This window comes from Poecile atricapillus, chromosome 22 (assembly GCF_030490865.1).
Source record: "Poecile atricapillus isolate bPoeAtr1 chromosome 22, bPoeAtr1.hap1, whole genome shotgun sequence".
Classification (NCBI taxonomy): Eukaryota; Metazoa; Chordata; class Aves; order Passeriformes; family Paridae; genus Poecile; species Poecile atricapillus.
Window position 1 is genome coordinate 1,006,562 of NC_081270.1, and position 19,201 is coordinate 1,025,762.

The 19,201-nt window shown below is 56.3% G+C and overlaps 1 protein-coding gene across 1 annotated transcript; it reads right to left on the reverse strand.

The window, feature by feature from the left end:
• Positions 1–7,590: 7,590 nt before the first annotated feature.
• Positions 7,591–17,890, reverse strand: H6PD (hexose-6-phosphate dehydrogenase/glucose 1-dehydrogenase). The gene is made up of 7 exons (XM_058855292.1): positions 17,634–17,890; positions 17,438–17,550; positions 16,048–16,195; positions 14,240–14,898; positions 12,960–13,077; positions 11,172–11,441; positions 7,591–10,476 (listed from the first exon to the last, which is right to left on the reverse strand). Exons 4-7 carry the CDS (start codon positions 14,864–14,866, stop codon positions 9,119–9,121), a joined length of 2,373 nt encoding a protein of 790 aa, XP_058711275.1. The 5' UTR covers positions 14,867–14,898; positions 16,048–16,195; positions 17,438–17,550; positions 17,634–17,890; the 3' UTR covers positions 7,591–9,118.
• Between the last annotated feature and the right edge of the window lie 1,311 nt (positions 17,891–19,201).

Below are 19,201 nucleotides of genomic sequence, written 5' to 3' on the forward strand. Positions count from 1 at the left end.
AAGCCAGCTCGGGGATGGATGGGTCCCATCCTCGGTGTCCGCACATCCGCACCGCGTTTCTGCACCTAAAGAGGGATCGGACCCTGCACGGGGCTGCCCCGGGGGGTGGCGGAGTCTCCGTGCCGGGAGGTGTTTTAGGAACGCCCGGCCGGGGCTCTTTGTGCCGTGCTCCGGTTAATGTGGTGTTGTTATGTCACAGGATGGACTCGATGATCCCAGAGATCTTTTCCAACCTAACTGATTCTGTGATTTGCTTCAACCACTCCTGGCAATGCCTGTTTGCATTTTAAAGACTCGTTTGTTTACCGAAATAAACCAGGGAAGTACAATTCTCTTCGTTTCAGTCCTCATTCAAAAACAACCCTTTGGACAAATCTGCCCCGGTTGTGTCCCTTTGAAATGATGAAATTTTCACTGTTTCCAGACAAAAAGACTTGTTTGCAGCAATACTGCTCAAGCTGTAAACCCTTGGATTGTCACAAATTCAGCAGATTGCACGGGGTACCCCCACGGAGCACCTGGGAGCTGCAGGAAGTGGTGGCAGTGATTCAGGAGTGGCAGCTTGCCATCTGAGTCAGTGTGGAATGAATGCCCCTGCGTGCTGCTGGAGTGTTTTAGGATTGGACATTAGCGTGGGTCTTGACATTTCTCATCACTCGTGGTCTCGGGGCACATGTGAAAAGGAGCACAATTAATTCATGTGTCCTCATATCTTTGCAGGACTGAGGCACTAATTTGTTGAGCATATTTTGATGTCTGTGGGGAATAGTTGCTCCATGCCAGCCACCGTGGTCCTTTAAAAAACCACATTCACATCAGAATAAATGTATTACTCTAGCTGACCAGAAACACTGGGGAGATTCTAGATATAGCACAAATATGTTCTTTCACACCCTCCAAAAGAAAAAGTAGGAGGGTTTATGTAAAATAGATACATATTTGGGTAGCTTTTTCAAAACTACTTTGCTTCCACCTGATCCTGCTCATATTTAAGTTACTTTCCCCCATGAATTTCATGGGGAAGTGGGGTGGAGGAGCTGTAGGAGCAGCAGGGAAGCTGGAGGAAACCAGACGTGACAAGTGCTGGAGCAGAACTTCTCAGCTTTGTGGTGGCTTCTCGCCAGATGAGATCACAGCTCCTATGGAATCTTGTCTGCTTTTATTTCCTTAATATTTGACTTTCTTGCTTCCTCAAGAAGCAAGAATTGCTGATCTTCAATCACTCCCTTTGAGCACTGTCTACATCTCAAACAACAGCACAATCAGAGGCAGAGGGGGGTGAGTGGCGAGGGCCGGTGTTTGATCCTGCAGTGGGATCCCTCTAAGCCTTTTTGGAGAACTGTCTGGGGACAGAGCCTGGATTAGCAGAGACCTTTCCAGCTCCCATCCTTGTGAATTTATGCTAGGACTATTAAAAGGAAGGTGGGAGGAGGAATGGCTTGGCATGCCTGCTTTCTTGTGGTCAGCATTCAGCAGAGTAGATTAGCTCTGGGCTCTGGACGGGGATGAGCATCCACACTCTGAAAACTGCGTCCCTGTTGAGTGTCTGCAGTTAAATATTGAAATCCTTTGGACTCCCAGCACGGACTCTGGGGCTGGAACAGGCTGTGGATGTGATTTCTGCCCGCCTGACACTGCCCTTGCAGCAGTTTGGAGGAGCTGAACAAAGCTGGGTGGGCAGAAATCCTGGAGCTCTCTGTGCCTGGGGAGAACAGAAATCCTGGAGCTCTGTGCCCTGAGGAGAGCAGAAATCCTGGAGATCTGTGCCCCGGGGAGAGCAGAAATCCTGGAGCTCTCTGTGCCCTGGGGAGAGCAGAAATCCTGGAGCTCTCTGTGCCTGGGGAGAACAGAAATCCTGGAGCTCTGTGCCTGGGGAGAACAGAAATCCTGGAGCTCTGTGTGCCCTGGGGAGAACAGAAATCCTGGAGCTCTGTGCCCCGGGGAGAGCAGAAATCCTGGAGCTCCCCCTGCCCTGGGGAGAACAGAAATCCTGGAGCTCTCTGTGCCCTGGGGAGAGCAGAAATCCTGGAGCTCTGTGCCTGGAGAGAACAGAAATCCTGGAGCTCTCTGTGCCTGGGGAGAGCAGAAATCCTGGAGCTCTGTGCCCTGGGGAGAACAGAAATCCTGGAGCTCTCTGTGCCCCGGGGAGAGCAGAAATCCTGGAGCTCTCTGTGCCCTGGGGAGAACAGAAATCCTGGAGCTCTCTGTGCCCTGAGGAGAGCAGAAATCCTGGAGCTCTGTGCCCTGGGGAGAACAGAAATCCTGGAGCTCCCCCTGCCCTGTGGAGAACAGAAATCCTGGAGCTCCCCGTGCCTTGGGGAGAGCAGAAATCCTGGAGCTCTCTGTGCCCTGAGGAGAGCAGAAATCCTGGAGCTCTGTGCCCTGGGGAGAGCAGAAATCCTGGAGCTCTCTGTGCTCTGGGGAGAACAGAAATCCTGGAGCTCTCTGTGCCTGGGGAGAACAGAAATCCTGGAGCTCTCTGTGCTCTGGGGAGAGCAGAAATCCTGGAGCTCTCTGTGCCCTGGGGAGAGCAGAAATCCTGGAGCTCTCTGGGCCCTGGGGAGAACAGAAATCCTGGAGCTCTGTGCCCTGGGGAGAGCAGAAATCCTGGAGCTCTCTGTGCTCTGGGGAGAGCAGAAATCCTGGAGCTCTCTGTGCCTGGGGAGAGCAGAAATCCTGGAGCTCTGTGCCCTGGGGAGAGCAGAAATCCTGGAGCTCTGTGCCCTGGGGAGAGCAGAAATCCTGGAGCTCTGTGCCCTGGGGAGAGCAGAAATCCTGGAGCTCTCTGGGCTCTGGGGAGAGCAGAAATCCTGGAGCTCTCTGTGCCCTGGGGAGAACAGAAATCCTGGAGCTCTGTGCCTGGGGAGAGCAGAAATCCTGGAGCTCTGTTCCCTGGGGAGAGCAGAAATCCTGGAGCTCTGTGCCTGGGGAGAGCAGAAATCCTGGAGCTCTGTTCCCTGGGGAGAGCAGAAATCCTGGAGCTCTGTGCCCTGGGGAGAGCAGAAATCCTGGAGCTCTCTGGGCTCTGGGGAGAGCAGAAATCCTGGAGCTCTCTGGGCTCTGGGGAGAGCAGAAATCCTGGAGCTCTCTGTGCCCAGGGGAGAGCAGAAATCCTGGAGCTCTGTTCCCTGGGGAGAGCAGGGGTCAGAGATCAGCAGCTCTGCCCAGAACCATGCTGGTGCTGCGGGCACTGAGGGAGACAATGGAGCAGAGAGAGAACAATGAGCTCCTCTCAGGGCAGCCACAAAGCCGGAGGAGCCCCGTGTGCTGCGGGACACAGAGGCTGTGAAAACAGCAGCGAGAAACCCTGCCGTGCCTGCCTAGAGGACAATCAACAAACCCTCCTCGGCTGCAAGATGGGGTGGAAAAGGGAGTAAAAGAGAATGGGATGGAGGAGAAAAAAGAGGCATCTCCCAGAGGCGCTTTGCAGGAAAAGGAAGAATTTGTCATCTTCATTTAGTCCCTTATTGAGAACCGAGATGTCAGCACAGCCAACACAGCACTTCACACAACACAAGTAAATGAGGCTGCTGAATGAAACTTTCCTTTACCAAAAATAAAAATATGAAAGTAGAATCCAGGTGTTTTGCTTTACATTCGCCTGGAGAGCAGAGTCTTGCTGCGATGTCTCCTCTCACCTCCTTTGCCTTTCTGTTTCAGCACGGGGTGCTGGATGTGGAGATGCCTTAAAGGATGGGATATATGGAACGGGAGCACTTGGATGCAGAATTCGCTCCCTGTCCTTTTTAAAACAACACTTAGAAGCGCAGCTGAGTGCCGGGTTAGCTGTCCCTGTGCGGGACTCTTCACTCGGGGTGAGCCTCACGGTGTTTTCCCGGCTGGCAGGAGTCCTGTGCCAGCTGTGCCAGCTGTGCCAGCTGTGCCAGCTGTGCCACTGGGGAGCTGAGCACAAACCGGGCTCGGGAAGCCACCGGGACTGGGAAAGCAGAGAAACGAGCTCCTTGCCTTTTGGATGGATTGGGAAATGGCAGCAGGCAGGACGCTCCAGGAGCGGCAGCGGTGGAGCAGCTCCCGGGAGAGGGGAGCAGGAGCCGGGCAGGAGCAGGAGCTGGGCAGGAGCTGGGCAGGAGCTGGGCAGGAGCTGGGCAGGAGCTGGACAGGAGCAGGAGCTGGGCAGGAGCTGGGCAGGAGCAGGAGCTGGGCAGGAGCTGGGCAGGAGCTGGGCAGGAGCAGGAGCAGGAGCTGGGCAGGAGCTGGGCAGGAGCTGGGCAGGAGCAGGAGCTGGGCAGGAGCAGGAGCTGAGCAGGAGCTGGGCAGGAGCTGGGCAGGAGCAGGAGCTGAGCAGGAGCTGGACAGGAGCTGGGCAGGAGCTGGGCAGGAGCAGGAGCAGGAGCTGAGCAGGAGCTGAGCAGGAGCTGGGCAGGAGCTGGGCAGGAGCAGGAGCTGGGCAGGAGCTGGGCAGGAGCTGGGCAGGAGCAGGAGCTGGACAGGAGCAGGAGCTGGGCAGGAGCTGGGCAGGAGCAGGAGCAGGAGCTGAGCAGGAGCTGGGCAGGAGCTGGGCAGGAGCTGGGCAGGAGCAGGAGCTGGGCAGGAGCAGGAGCTGGGCAGGAGCTGGGCAGGAGCTGGGCAGGAGCTGGGCAGGAGCAGGAGCTGGGCAGGAGCTGGGCAGGAGCTGGGCAGGAGCAGGAGCTGGGCAGGAGCTGGGCAGGAGCTGGGCAAGAGCTGGAGCTGGGCAGGAGCTGGGCAGGAGCAGGAGCTGGACAGGAGCTGGGCAAGAGCTGGAGCTGGGCAGGAGCTGGGCAGGAGCAGGAGCTGGGCAGGAGCTGGGCAGGAGCTGGGCAGGAGCAGGAGCTGGGCAGGAGCAGGAGCCGGGCAGGAGCTGGGCAGGAGCAGGAGCTGGGCAGGAGCTGGGCAGGGGCTGAGCAGGAGCTGGGCAGGAGCAGGAGCTGGGCAGGAGCTGGGCAGGGGCTGAGCAGGAGCTGGGCAGGAGCAGGAGCTGGGCAGGAGCTGGGCAGGAGCTGAGCAGGAGCTGGGCAGGAGCTGGGCAGGAGCTGGCCGTGCTCCCCCTGCACTGCTGCAGACACAGCCGGGCTGCTGCGGGCCCTGCAGAGGCTCCCTGGCAGCGCAGGGCTGCAGGAGAGGCTGCAGCAGCACGGGCGAGCAGCACCCTCTGCTGCCGGCAGCGCTGGATCCAGAGAGGAGCCCAGGAGCAGCCGGGAGCTGATTTTACTGCACGGCCAGGGCAGCCCAGGCTCCCACCGGCAGCCAGCGGCACAGCCCAGCCCCTCCGGGCCCGCTCTCGCCGTGATCCAGCGATTCCCAGGCCCGGGGAGCCGCGGAATTCCCGACCCCTCCCAGCACGGGACATCCAGGGTGATGCTGAGAGATTGTGCTCAGCAAAGCCGGGGGACGGTGCCACAGTCAGGTCAATCCTCGTCTCCCTCCCTCCCTCCCTCCCTCCCTCCCTCCCTCCCTCCCTCCCTCCCTCCCTCCCTCCCTCCCTCCCTCCCTCCCTCCCTCCCTCCCTCCCTCCCTCCCTCCCTCCCTCCCTCCCTCCCTCCCTCCCTCCCTCCCTCCCTCCCTCCCTCCCTCCCTCCCTCCCTCCCTCCCTCCGCAGACTTTTTGTTTTTCCCCAGTTATTGATCCCACAAGCACATTCCCAAACGGGATGTGCACCCTCAGACAGACACAGAGTGTTCGGTCTCTTCCTCTCATTTTCTCCCTGTCCCTGAGGGCAAGCTCCCCTTTTCCCCAGCATCTGACTCCAGGTTTTCCTTCTCCACATGGGAAATACCCAAACCTTGGCTGCAGCTGCAGCCCCAGAGCTGAGCTCCCGTTCCGTCCCCTGCTTACACCTCACGGTCTCGCTGCCTTCCCCTGTGTGAGAATCTCCAAACACACGGAGCCTGTGCCAGCCCTCTCCTCACCCACCCACCAAAAGCAAAGCACGAGAAAAACGCCGGGACCGTCTCTAAGAATGGCCTTGTCTCTCCTGCAGAGCACTCACTGTGTGTCCATGCACAGATTGCAGCAGCAGCCACGCAGCCCGGGCTGCTCCATGCGCCAGGAGATGCCACGGGAAGGGAGAAAAATCAGGGGAAACTGAGGCAAAGTCTGCTGCAGCACTCTGCCAGCCCTGCATCGCTGCAGCTCCTGTGCCAGCCCTGCATTGCTGCAGTTCCCGTGGCAGCTCTGCATTGCTGCAGCTCCCATGCCAGCCCTGCATCTCTGCAGCTCCTGTGCCAGCTCTGCATCGCTGCAGCTCCCGTGGCAGCTCTGCATTGCTGCAGCTCCTGTGCCAGCTCTGCATTGATGCAGCTCCCGTGCCAGCTCTGCATTGCTGCAGCTCCCGTGCCAGCCCTGCATTGCTGCAGCTCCCGTGCCAGCCCTGCATTGCTGCAGCTCCCGTGGCAGCTCTGCATCGCTGCAGCTCCTGTGCCAGCTCTGCATCGCTGCAGCTCCCGTGCCAGCCCTGCATTGCTGCACTGCACTGGGGCCATCCTGCAGCCTGGACAGCTCCAGGGGCAGCTCGAGTCACTGCAGCTCCTGGTTTGGGCTCTGCTCTGCTCTCCCCGATCCCTCTCCTCTCTTGGCCCCTTTTTAGGCAATGGACACGTTCTCAGTCGGTTTTTTGGGAGAGGAAGGCACTAAAGCACATCCCTGCTGAGGCAGGCAGCGAATCTGGAGACACAAATCCCACAGAGGATTGCCCTGAGCTGTGGACAAAGCGTAAATAGAGCACAGAACCAAAACATTTGTTTTAAAGAAGCGTTAAGACACTGAAGTTTTGCTCCTTTTAGCACCTCTGCTCCCCGTGCCTGGGGGGCATCCACTGATCCTGCTACTCCTGAAGCATCTGGGGAGGCTTTGGCCCCACATCCCTGCCCTGCAAAGCAGGTCTGTGAGTGGCAGAGCCCTTCCAGCTGCATCCAGGGAAACCAGCACTGGGGAATCAGCAGGAGTGCAGCCAGAAAAGCTCTGACTGAAATCCTCCCCGTGCCAGGAAGATGAAGTCTTCCCCTGGAACACTGGGATGAAGCTGCCGTGCTCCTCCTCCCCTTCCCCAGGCACCCTGAGCCTGCTCTTCCTGTGCCTGAAGGTGTCAGGTGGGATTTTTCTCTGGGAATTGGCTGAAGTGGAGGCCAGGACTCCGCTCTGGGACCTTCCCCAGGGCGAGTCCCAGCTCAGCCGGTGCTGGAAGCTCTGAGCTCGCAGATCCACAGCCCAGAGCTAAGAATGCAGCTCTGGAAACTGTGGCAGGAAGCAGCTCCGTGCTGTGGTGACAGTATCCATGGAAATGCAACTCAGGGAGTAAATGTGGGAGACTTTCCTGAGGCCTGCCCATTCCAGGACCCTGCACAGCATTGGGTGATTCCATCTTCTCACCTTAAAAGGGCTTTGGCTGCTCCTTGTTTTGAAGTCCTGGCCTTGTCTGGATGAGACACCAAAAACCAATCAAGAGTCAGAGTGAACATTTAATACTGCAGCCACAGTGTCCACTTTGCAATAACTGAAACCCAGAACTTCACTCACCAGGAGGACAGGGAAAGACCACCCATCTCTGAAGAAACTCAAAGACACTTCTCATTAAAAACTATTTTTTATAAATATAATTTTTCATTCATTAAACAACATGAAGGGAATCATGAAACTTTACTCATGGGAAAAAAAAAAGATTTTACAATTTCATTTATAAAAGTTGAAGTGAAAAATTAGTTATTTCCAGTGTTAGTTTTCTGTAAAACATATAAATAATCACACCATTGAATTGTAGGAATGCATCTGACATGAAGAAAATTAATAAAAATTGGTATCAATAATCACTTTTGGGAGAAACAGACTGTAAGAAGTTACTCCATGGAGCTGCCTTTGCAAAGAAAGGTTAATACAAGCTCTCAAGTAGGTGCACACCTTCTATTAATAACTCTCACAAAATAAAAATAGCCCTGCTTCCTTGGCCTGCAGCCCAGTGGATTGCTACCATTCCTCCTCATCGGATTTGTTGCTCCTTTAACCCCTCTTCCCATCCAGTCTCTCCAGTTATAAATCTTGTATATTCAAAAAGATTTGGTTTTCATTTACCAAATGCTAAGTATTGAAGAGTTTAACAGGAATTGTCTGTGTGAAAAAAAAAATACAAATCTCCCAAACAACCCAGACAGCTCCATCCACCAAAACAAAACATGTGGAAACTTTAAATGGATTTTAATAAAACCTAGGATAAATTTTGGGGTGACCCACTAGATAGACACTTTACAAATAAACCCTGTTTTCTGCTGCAAAGAACAGTAGTTCCCTGGGAAAAAACCCATGTGCTTATTTAAAAGTGCAAATAAACCTCTATTTATTTCAAGAGGTGCCAGCCACATATTACCAAGCAAGAGTGCAAAAATAAGCAAACTCCAATGCCACAGTCACCTGTCAGACAGGAATAAACCCCATTATTCATAACAATATAGTTACTCTCTCATAGGTCAGCTTTTCACTAAAACTTGTTCCCTCAAACCAAATACAAAAGAACTGGAATGAAGTTAACATGGACTTTTTTGTTTAAAAAGGAAAGGTTTCTCTGCTAGCTAAACCCAACAATTCCTGTGAGCACCAAGCTTTTCCCTCAATAATTATTGCAGTGCTGGGAAACGACAGCTCTGAGCTGCCCCACTCCTCTGCACATCCCTGCGCACACAACCATCACTGCACTGAGAACAGCCCTGGCCCAGCCACACTGAGCAGGGCAGGGGATGAACGTGCTCTTATTGTCTTTTAGCCTGAGAATTCCATACAATTTAAAAGAATTTGGCAGGCAGTTGATTTAAGGAGTCTCCCGTAGTGCCCCTGAGGTAGTTACATGCCAATAAGCACAAAGGCCTGACAGGGAAACTGAGGCACTTCAAGGTGAGGTCACTTGTCCAAAGTGTCAGTCAGAAGCCAGAGCAGAGCCAGAAATGCTGCCCTGGGCTCTTGGCTCCTCCTGAGCTCTGGACACCGAGCCCAGCTCTCTCCAGGCTCAAATGTCAGAGGAGCCGCAGGCCACGGATCTCCCAGAGGGCTGGAGGTGCCAGGGATGAAGCTGCTGCCGGCAACAGAGGAACACGGACATGGTGCAGGAAAATCCGGGCTGTAAAGGCCACGCAGACAAGGGAGGAGGGACACTGCATCAGCCCAGCAGAGCTTCATAATCCATGTACCACACCAGCTGGCCAGAGCTGGGGCTGACACCCGAGATCGGCCACTTCCTGGGCTCGTGGCCCACTCTGCTGAGCAGGGTGGTGATGTCGTGCTTGCCCTTGCCCAGAACCAGGACAAACACCTGCCTGGCCCTGTTGATGAGGGGCAGGCTGAGGCTCATCCTCTGGTGAGGCTTGACAGGGCTCTCAGTCAGCACCACGGTGGGAGCCCCTTCCAGGCCGTTTTCGGAGCGGGGGAAGAGCGAGGCCGTGTGCCCGTCCGTGCCCACCCCCAGCAGCACCAGGTCGAAGCTGGCGTTGGCCACCAGGGCCACGATGTCCTTGGCGTAGAGCTGGGCGCCGCCGTCCTCCTCCACGCAGAGGCGCCGGTTGAGGTGCACGGGCATGGGGTGGATGTTGAAGTAGGGCAGCCTGACGTGCTGCAGGAGGTGCCTGTGCAGCCCCAGGAAGTTGGACTCGCCGTCGGTCAGGGGCACGCAGCGCTCGTCCACCAGCCACACGTGGGTGTGCCGCCAGGGGAAGCCCAAGTGGTGCCTGGCCAGGCGCTGGAACAGCCCCGTGGGGCTGGAGCCGCCCGACAGGGCCAGGTGGAACTGCCCCCGGCGAGCCACGCTCCTCAGCGCTGCCTCCTCCATGTCGGACGCCAGCCGGGAAATCAGCTCCTCGGCCCACGCCGACACCAGGGGACTGTGCCGGAATTTGGGCTGGATCGCCCTGAAATCACTTGGCATCTGCCTGCTGGGGGTCAGCAGCTGCGCTGGCTCTGCCAGGGTGAACGCCACTCCCCCACCCACCATTTCAAAGTCCAGCAGGTGCTGGTTCTCCACGCCCCCGGGGTAGAGGCGCGGGGGCTGGCGGGAGGTGCTGTCCAGCAGAGGTGTCCAGAAGGCCCAGGAGGCCAGCAGGTTCTCTGTGGTGATGAAGAAATCCTTCCTGCCGTGGTAGATGCTGGAGATGAGGACAGAATACGCATCTCTCTCTTTCACAGGGCTGTAGGTGTAGAAATCAGACAGCGGCTGCCCAAAGATGTGCAGGTCTGACCGAGCCTCTGCTTCTTTCCAGCTGTGTTTGGGCATGACAGGCTGGAAGAGGTTCCTGCTCACCAGCACTGCAGGGCTGTTGAGTGCACCGTGCCCAAAGTAGAAGATGATCTGCTTGGGTTTGCACTGGCTGTGCCCTGCGTCCCTCAGGGTGCCACTCTGAGTGCAGTAGGCCCTGTTCTTGAAGAGGACACGGGCGTAACCCACCCGCTCGTCCAGAGCCTTCCCGGAGGTGAGGAGGAGCGGGACCCCTTCCCAGCGCAGGCTGTTGCTGTGGATCAGCACACCTGCAACGACAGACCCCACCCACAGCTCAACTGCAAGCACTCCAGGGCACCTCCTTCACCTGCCCACTGCTCTCCCTCCTCAGCTCCTCTGGTAGCCACTGCGTCTTTAGCTCCACATTCAGCCCTTCCAGGACTTCACTGCCCACCCAGGACTCGATGATCTCTACAGTTCCTTCCCACCCAGATCATTCTGCGATCCTCACTCTCTCCAGCTCCCCTGCTGTGGTCCCTCCCAGCCATCCCACTTGTTCAGCCTCCTTTCATCTTGCAGGAAACCAGTTTCTGAGCACGAACATCATTTAGACAATTCTCTTCATGTTCACAGCATGGCTAGGGATGGCCTTGTGGTTCACTCATCACAGAGAACAAAGCTTTACCCCTCAGCTGCAGAGAGCAACTCGACTTTATGAAAAGGCAAAAGAGTTTACAGGCCACTTCTAAAAACAGTGCAGAGATTTTGTAAGAATGGGCCTTAGCTCTTCCTCTTCCCATTCCCTGGATCCTTGGTTAACTGCCACAACAAGAGCGTTCTCTTGTCCAGCTCCCAGCTCCCACGTCAGTGAATGCCTGGACACATCCCTGAGTCAGCAGTGAGCTCTAGAGCCAAGGAGCTGGTACTGCATGCAAGGGTTCACATCTCCTGCTCCCCTCAGCTCTGACTGCTCCCCTCGCCAGGGCCCAACCCAAACTCTCACCTGCAAAGGTTGGTGTGGTGCTGACGTAGCCCTGTGCCTCCTGCAGCTCCTCCTGCACCTGGCTGTTGTAGGCCTGGTACTGCCCCAGCACGGCACTGCTCCTCTCCAGGCCCCACAGGGACTGCAACGCCTGCAGCTTGTGCTGCACCACGTCCTGGGCACTGCTGACGTTGGCAGGGAGCTCCATGATGAGGAACATGAGGGCCTCGGTGAGGTGGTTCTGCAGCACGTCCCGGATCACCCCGTACTGCTCGTAGAAGCTGGTGCGGCCTGGGCACAGCGAGGAGGCAAAAAGCTGCTCAGGTGAGCAGTTCCCTCCTCTGCACCACAGTGTGGGTGCCAGGGAGAGCAAAGCTCCAAGCTCCTCTCCTCCTCACCCAGCAATTAACCTGAAGCAATCAAGCTTAGGGAAGCTGTGGATGTCCTGTCTCTGGATGTGTTCAAGGCCTGGTTGGACAGAGCTTTGGACAACCTGTCCTAGTGAAAGTTGTCACTGCTGTAGCAGGACTAGATGGTTTTCCTGTCCTCAGAAGGCTCTGGCTGAGCCATGCCCTTGGGAGACAAAACTTCATGCACAGAGCCACGCTCCCCTTTCCCTGCTTGGCTTCCCATGCAGGTGGGAGCAGTGGGAGAAGGCCAGTGCACTTGTGGAGTGCCTCAAGGCTGTGTGCCACCAGCAGCAGCTGCATCATCACCACAGGCTTCCCCTACTGACTGAGAATTTATGTCCCCCGCTCTAATCCAAAGGCACACGCAGTAATGGAATCAGTGCTGCAGACTTGCTGGGAGCCAGGCTGCCAGCTGAAGCTGCACAGGGCAAAAAAGACACCAAATGATGAATTACAAAGTTGTTCAGAGAGGAGAGGGCACAGGGAGAGGCTGGGGCTGTGTGCAGACAGTGCCGTTCTCCCTGGATCTCTCTGCAGTGCATCCCTCTCCCACAAAGAGGCTCAGGTGAGCTCTGGGCTGCCAAACCAAAGATTGCCACTCCAAGTCTGATAAAACTGCATGAACTGAGTCTGTGGTGGCTGAGGGAGGGAGGCAGAGGTAAAGTGAGTGGGGAAGCAATCCAGATGGTGCAGGAGCCAGGGCACCTGCCGTGCCCAGCAGTGCTGCGGGTGGCAGCCCCGCCCAGGAGCTTTGTGCTGAGCACTGCAGAGGGGATGCTGCAGCATTGCAGGGAGGCAGTGCAGCCGTGTCCTTCAGCAGGAGACCCACGCTGCCACTCTGGGCTGGGACTGTCCCTCTGCAGTGCTCTTCCTACTACAGAGAGGCGGGGAAAGAACCAGGCAGAGAAAGCCAGACTGACCCAGGGGCCAGAAACATCCAGGCAGGATGCACAGCAGCTCCCAAAGAACAGCACAAAGGCACACTCGGGGTGAGCCTGGTGTCTGACAGGACAGCAGCTCAAAAGGGTTGGTACAACAAGCACATCACTGCTGCACTGAGCTGAAGTGGCCTTAGACTGCATCCAAATCTAGTGCTGTTTACTAAGAATTGGAATAGAAAGGTCAGCAATGCCCCCAGAGCTCTGCAGCAGAAGGTGGGGGTTCTGCTCCTGCTCCCAGATGAATTGCAAATGGATTTTTTTCTTAGAGGCAGAAGCACTGGAAGTGAGTCAGTTTCCAGCACAGGATGTGTAGGACAGTCCCTCTGTTTGCAGGGAGCAACACACCATTCACCTGTTCCTTTTCACTTCAGTACCAGCCCCACCTCAAGGGCCACCTCCCCGTTATTAATGAACCTGCCAGCTCTCACTCACTCACCCTGCACACTCGCCTCACCAACCTTTGGCATCCACAGTCTCCTTCAAGACAACCTCCACTCTTTCCACATGATGTCGGTTCCAAATCGGGTCCAGAAACTGTCGGTTCTGATCCCGAAAAGGCAGGATATGGGCCACAGCCTGTGAAGGGAAAAATTCAAAGACCCAATAAAAGCTCAGTGGATTCCCACAGTGCCTCTGCCTCAGTGCCCCATCCAGCAGAGTGGGTCAGAGAAGAGGAAAGCAGCAGGACAGCCTGCAGGGATGCACAGTAGGGTCACCAGTGACTGTCCAGGGCAGACATTAAAGGTCTTTTCGAGGCATTTTGAGGTTTCATGTGAAAAGGCTGAACTACAAACTGCAGAGCACTCAATTTATATGTCAGAGGACAAAGGGCTGAGTCAGACCATCCTGGGACTAATATAAGGTTCTAAAGTGCTGAAATACATCAGTTCTGATGCTTACATCACTACAGCCATCTGTTCTTTTGGGGAGACAAACCCCCAAAAACAAAACAGAAGAAATCCCCGCTCTTAGTAGAGATGCTGAGCCGGCCACATTGCCATGGCTGGAACAGGCTGCTTTTAAAGTGTGGCATCACATTCCTGAGAAAGAAGGATGGGATGTCCTTGAACACATTTCCTCTGGGACAGTGCAGCTCCACATCTTGAGCTGTACCTGCAGCAGACAATCCTTCCAGCCCAGAGTGCAGCACAGGGCAGCAAGAAACCTTCCCCTAAGCATCCCACAGAACTAACATCCCCTTCCAGCCCAGAGTGCAGCACAGGGCAGCAAGAAACCTTCCCCTAAGCATCCCACAGAACTAACATCCCATCAGCTCCTTATCATATCAAATGAAGGAGTGCTTCCAGAAGCCATGGCTAAGCAGAGAGGCCTGTGTGTAATGAGATGTGGAGCTGGGGGAGGACAGGTGCTGCTTACTCAGCGAAACCAAAGCCCTGACCTTGGGGAGGAGGCCAGAGGAGTTCTGCAGCTCTGCTCCAGGCACGCAGAGCCCAGCCCTACAGCCCAGCCCTGCTCTGCAGAAGGGACTCTCAGCGCTCCAACAGGAGGAAGCCCTGCTCTGGTCTGCATGGTCCCTCTGCTCTCCCAGAGGATGGACAGCAGCACAGGACAGAGAAACAGGACAGGATTCCAGGAGAAAATGGAGGCTCTGGATCACAATGAGAGGCTCTGCATGGATTTGGGAGGGGAACAATGCTCTCATCAGATACAGAACTGACCACCAAGAGTCTCCCAGGCACAGAGCCCCTCAGCCTGGCAGGGGCTGTGCACTGCTCACCTGCTTGCCCAGATAATGGTCCACCCTGTACATCTCCTCCTCCCTGAAGAAGCCTGCCAGCTCTGCAGCCAGCTGCTGGGCCGACTCCAGGTCGTGGCCAAAGGGCTTCTCCAGCACCACGCGCAGCCAGGCTCCGGCAGGGGGGCGGCAGCTGCTGTTGATGTGCCGGGCGATCTCCGTGTAGGCAAACGGTGGCACCGAGAAGTAGAAGATCCTCCCAGCCTCCTTCAGCCCCTCCTGGTGCAGCAGGGTCTCGATCTCTCTGCTCAGAGCTGTGTAGTTCTCAGCTGTCTTTAGCTGGTGGTACTGGCTCAGCTTCAGGAACTGGTCCTTGAGCACTGCACACCTGTTGGGAGCCTCGTCGGGGGGACAGGACAGCTTCTTCAGCACATCAAACATCAGCCTCTGCCCTGGTTCCAGAGCTGACAGGGCAGCCCCGTGGAATGTGAAGCTGTGGCCACTGCTCACTTGGTCCATGTAGAGCTGGAATAGACCCTGCCACAAATACTTCTTGGCCAAATCACCTGTGGCTCCCAGCAGGACCACAGAGACGTGGCCCTGGGATGCTCCAGCTGGGGATGGGAAGGCTCCCACGAACAACACCGTGCACAGGATCCTTCCCAGCATCTTCCAGGGGAGAAGAGGCAGAGCCACGAACACTAGAGGTCAGGAATAAAACCCCAAATCAATCCATGTTGTGGCACTGCAAAACACAATACAAGGTACCTGCTTTCCCCAGAAGAGCCAAGGGCTTCTGCCTGAACCCTCCACTCAACAGCCTCTCCTCCCCTCCATGATCCGAATCAAGGCAGTAATTTGGGTCCTTGACAAACCTGCAGCCTCCTTGTGCACACCAGAAGTGGAAGGCAGTGTGTGCTGAAGGTCTTTGGGCAGCACGTGCACTGTTCCCACAGCTGAGGGGGTGTCAGTGCCTTTGCACAGGGAACCTGAAACCCATTTTCATCCAAATCTCAGAGCTGGCCACAAAGGAACACACGTGCCTGCACACTGAATCCTGCTTCCAACGCCCTGTTTGGGACTTTGCTCAAACAGTGCTGGGCTGTCTTGGCATGGCTTCATGTCAATATTGTCAGAGCAGCTCAGGAACAAACATGACCACTGGCAGACCCAGGCTCTTCTTTCACTTAATGGCTCCTGTGCACCACCACTGAACTGGGTTCTAATGGCTGCTGGGAGACTGGTGTGACAAAACAGCTCTGAAGAAGTTTAGTCCTCAGACTGATGTGAGCCAGTCTAGCCACTGCCTCATGGTGGCTGTGCCTGTGGCCAGGTGACAGCCTGGGGTTTGTGTTCTGCCTCCTGCAACCTCTGCCACTGAAGGGTAGATCCTATTCTGGCCTTCTCCACCCAGTGCTCACTCAAATCACTGCAGCCAGGCCAAGAAGTCCCTTTGCTCACACTTATTTATTCAAAATAAAGCTGTTTTTAAGAAAAAAGACAGATTTAGCACTTCCACTGAGAAACACAGCAATGACTTTGCATCTCAAGAGATGTAAAGTCACTGAAGAGAGGTTTAGTCACTCCTGTATGGGTGACTAAACCACTGTGCTGCTCTTGTTACATCAGGTATTATTTCAGCAGCTCTCACACTGGCCATCTCCTTCCTTTAATTTCATTTTCTGAAGCTGTGTTTAGTTGAGCCTTCACAGCACACAATGTTATTCACTTTAAAAACTTTGAGCTCTGGTCAATAAATTATTATAACTGAATAATTACAAGGAACATCTGGATATCTCTCCCTGTCTGCAGCTTGAACTGCTCCGTAGAAATCTCTCCAGCAGACTCACCTGTAACACAGGAGCTTTAGAGACCACGGTGGCAAAAGCAGCTGGGAATTTTTCTCCTGCACAGCCTCTCCCAGTGCAGATCTCTCTCCTCCTGTGACTCTGATCAGTGCTCAGGCGTGCAGGACAGATAAAGAAGGTTGTTCCCTTCCTGGAAAACCAGAGGAAAGACCCAATTACAACAGAGAAAAAAACGAAAGTGCCTGAGCCAGCAATGTCCCAGCACATCCTGTTTGCAGTCCTGCCCCAGTGGCTGTGCTGAAGCCTTTGGCTGCTGTTTGTGAACAGATAAAACACAGGCATGTGTGGTAATTCCTGCTCCCAAACAAGCTGTAATGTAGTCTGCAAGTTTAACTCCTCTCCCCAGCTCTCTGTTGTGGCTGTCTCCCTTCCCTCCCTTCTTTCCTCACAGTCTGAGCTCCTTGGACTCACTGAAGGACTCCAGCCAGCAGCACTGGCAGTTGCAAAGAGCCTGCAGAATAAATGATTATCTGGTTTCCCTTCCCCTGCTGTGGGGTTATAAGGCAGATGACGAAGTTTTTCAGTGCAATAAAAGGGTATTTACACTTCTCAAGCAACCTTTGTTCCAGGAACCAGAGGCACTGACACATTGCCCCTGCTGTGCTGCAGCCCAGGAGCAAGTGGCCAGTGAGGAATGGGAAGGGTCTGGGTGGGCCAGGCTGCTCCAGAGCCATGGAAAAGAGGGAATTAGCCAGGGAACTTCCTGGCAGATTCAGCCACAGTCATGTGTATTCCCAAACCAACGGAAAGCCAGTTTCACAACCCTCCCAATTGCAAAATATTGAGCTACACTGCACAGAATAAGCTCAGTAAACCCAGCAGTGTTTGCTTACTGCTTTCATATCAGCTAATCAACAGTGCTCACATTAAAAAATAATACTCCAAAAATCCCCCAGCCAGCCAGAACAAAGTTCCTCAGTCAGGCTTCAGGAAAAGACTCCTGGGCCCGATCCACATGAAACACGTAAGAGCATGGCCCAGCAGTCAGGCTGTGCATTCCCTCGCAGAGCCACTGGAGCTCCTGTTCCACAGGAGCTCATTTCAGGTCTTTATGGAAAAAATGCAAAAGGTATTTTTTGTTACCGTTGTATTCCCGCTGAAAATTAATTACCAGATGCACAGCAAAAAGAGCTGGACTTTGATGATCCTTGTGGGGCCCTTCCAGCTGAGGATACTCTATGATTCTGTGATAAATGCAGCATGGCCTGGGGTTCCCACAGGGCTCTGCACAGGTAACACTCGAAGGAAAGGGCTCTGAGATTCTCTGAGAATTGGGGAAACCCTACTGCTCTTCTGTACTTGTAAACATCAGGGCAGGAATGAGCTCACCATCAGCTTCTGGAAAAGTTCAATGTTTAATGAGGAGACTCACATTAAAAACAAGCTGAGAGGCACGTGAATTCGTGTTTGGCCCTTCTGGCTCTGACTCAGCCTCACTCCGTGTGCTCTGGCCCCAGCATCGTGACAGCAGCCGCTCCCAAATCCCTGGAAAAGCAGGACAGGGGGACCGTGAGAAAACCACCCGAGTGCGTGGGCAGCGCACAGAATCCTGTGGGGGATGATCCCACCTGGGACAGGGATGAGCTCACGGGTGACAGCGGCTGTCGCAGCCCCCGGGCACCGAGCGGGACCGGCCCCCGGCGCTGGAGCTCCCCCGGCCCCGGCAAGGCCGGGCCGGGCTGCGGCGGCTGCGGACCCCGCGGGCTGAGAGGGCAGCGGGGCCGGGCCGGGGCTGCACCGCGCTCCCGCCGCCCCGAACACCTCTGGCCGTGCGTCCCCCTCGCCGGGGGCCGGGAAACATCGTCCCTCCATCATCCCGTCCCTCCATCATCCCCCGTCCTTCCTTTCCTCCATTCCCCCATTCCCCCGTCCCTCCATCATCCCCCGTCTCTCCCTTCCCCGTCCCTCCCGCGGCCACGCGCGGAGCCCCGGCCGCCCACGCGGTGCCGGAGCGGGGAGGCCGGAGCGCGGTGGCGCAGGGCAGCGCAGAGCGGAGCCCGAACTGACCCCGGCTCCCCTCACGGTCCCAGCTGATCCTTCCCGGTCCGGGCTGACCCCGGCTCCCCTCCCGGTCCCAGCTGATCCTTCCCGGTCCGGGCTGACCCCGGCTCCCCTCCCGGTCCGAGCTGATCCTTCCCGGTCCGAGCTGATCCCTCCCGGTCCGAGCTGATCCTTCCCGGTCCGAGCTGATCCCTCCCGGTCCGGGCTGACCCTCGGCTCCCCTCACGGTCCGAGCTGACCCCTCCTGGCCCGGGCTGACCCCAGCTCCCCTCACGGTCCGAGCCGATCCCTCCCGGTCCCAGCCGATCCCTCCCGGTCCCAGCTGACCCCTCCCCGGTCCGAGCTGACCCCCGGGCCCGGGCTGACCCCTGCTGACCCCCGGCTCCCCTCCCGGTCCGAGCAGCCCCGGCCCGGCCCGGCCCCGCCGCCCCCCGCTCACCTCCCGCCCACCGCTCGGCGCCGGCGCCGGCGGGCCCGACACAGCGCCCCGCCCGCGCCGCCCGTCCCGCCCGTCCCGCACAGACTCTATGGTTGGCGGCGGCTCGCGCCCGGCGCCGCCGCTCGGGAGGGAGGAAAACATCAGCCGGGCTCAGGGGCTCTGGGGACACGGGGACACGGAATCACCCCGGGGGGACACGGACCCCGCCGGACCCCGCCCGGACCCCGCCCAGCACCGGCGCTGGGAATGCGCCTGGACACCGGGAATGCGCCTGGACACCGGGAATGCGCCTGGAGCCTGCGCTCGCACCCTTAGCACGCCTGGGGATGCAGCAGGATGGGTGTGCGGTGCCCTCTCCTCTCGGGAATTTGCGCTGGAAATGTTCGGAACGCACCATTACAGCAAAGCTTGACCGAAACGAGGGCTGAGGTTACCTTCAAGGCCGTGTTTGATGTTGGCACGAACAACCCGGCCGAGTGGAAGGGGTGGGTTGGAACAAGATGAGCTTTAAGTCCCCCTCCAACCCAAACCAGTCCTTGAGCCTGTGATTCGTGCTAAAAGAAAACGCATCTGCTTTCCCCAGCTGACTGGCTGGTCTAATTTTATACCTATATGTGTAGGTATATTTGTCTACAGCCCTTGCATTGTGTCCTGAAATGACTCTGGCATCCCTTCCTAACCTCACATGTGCCTCCA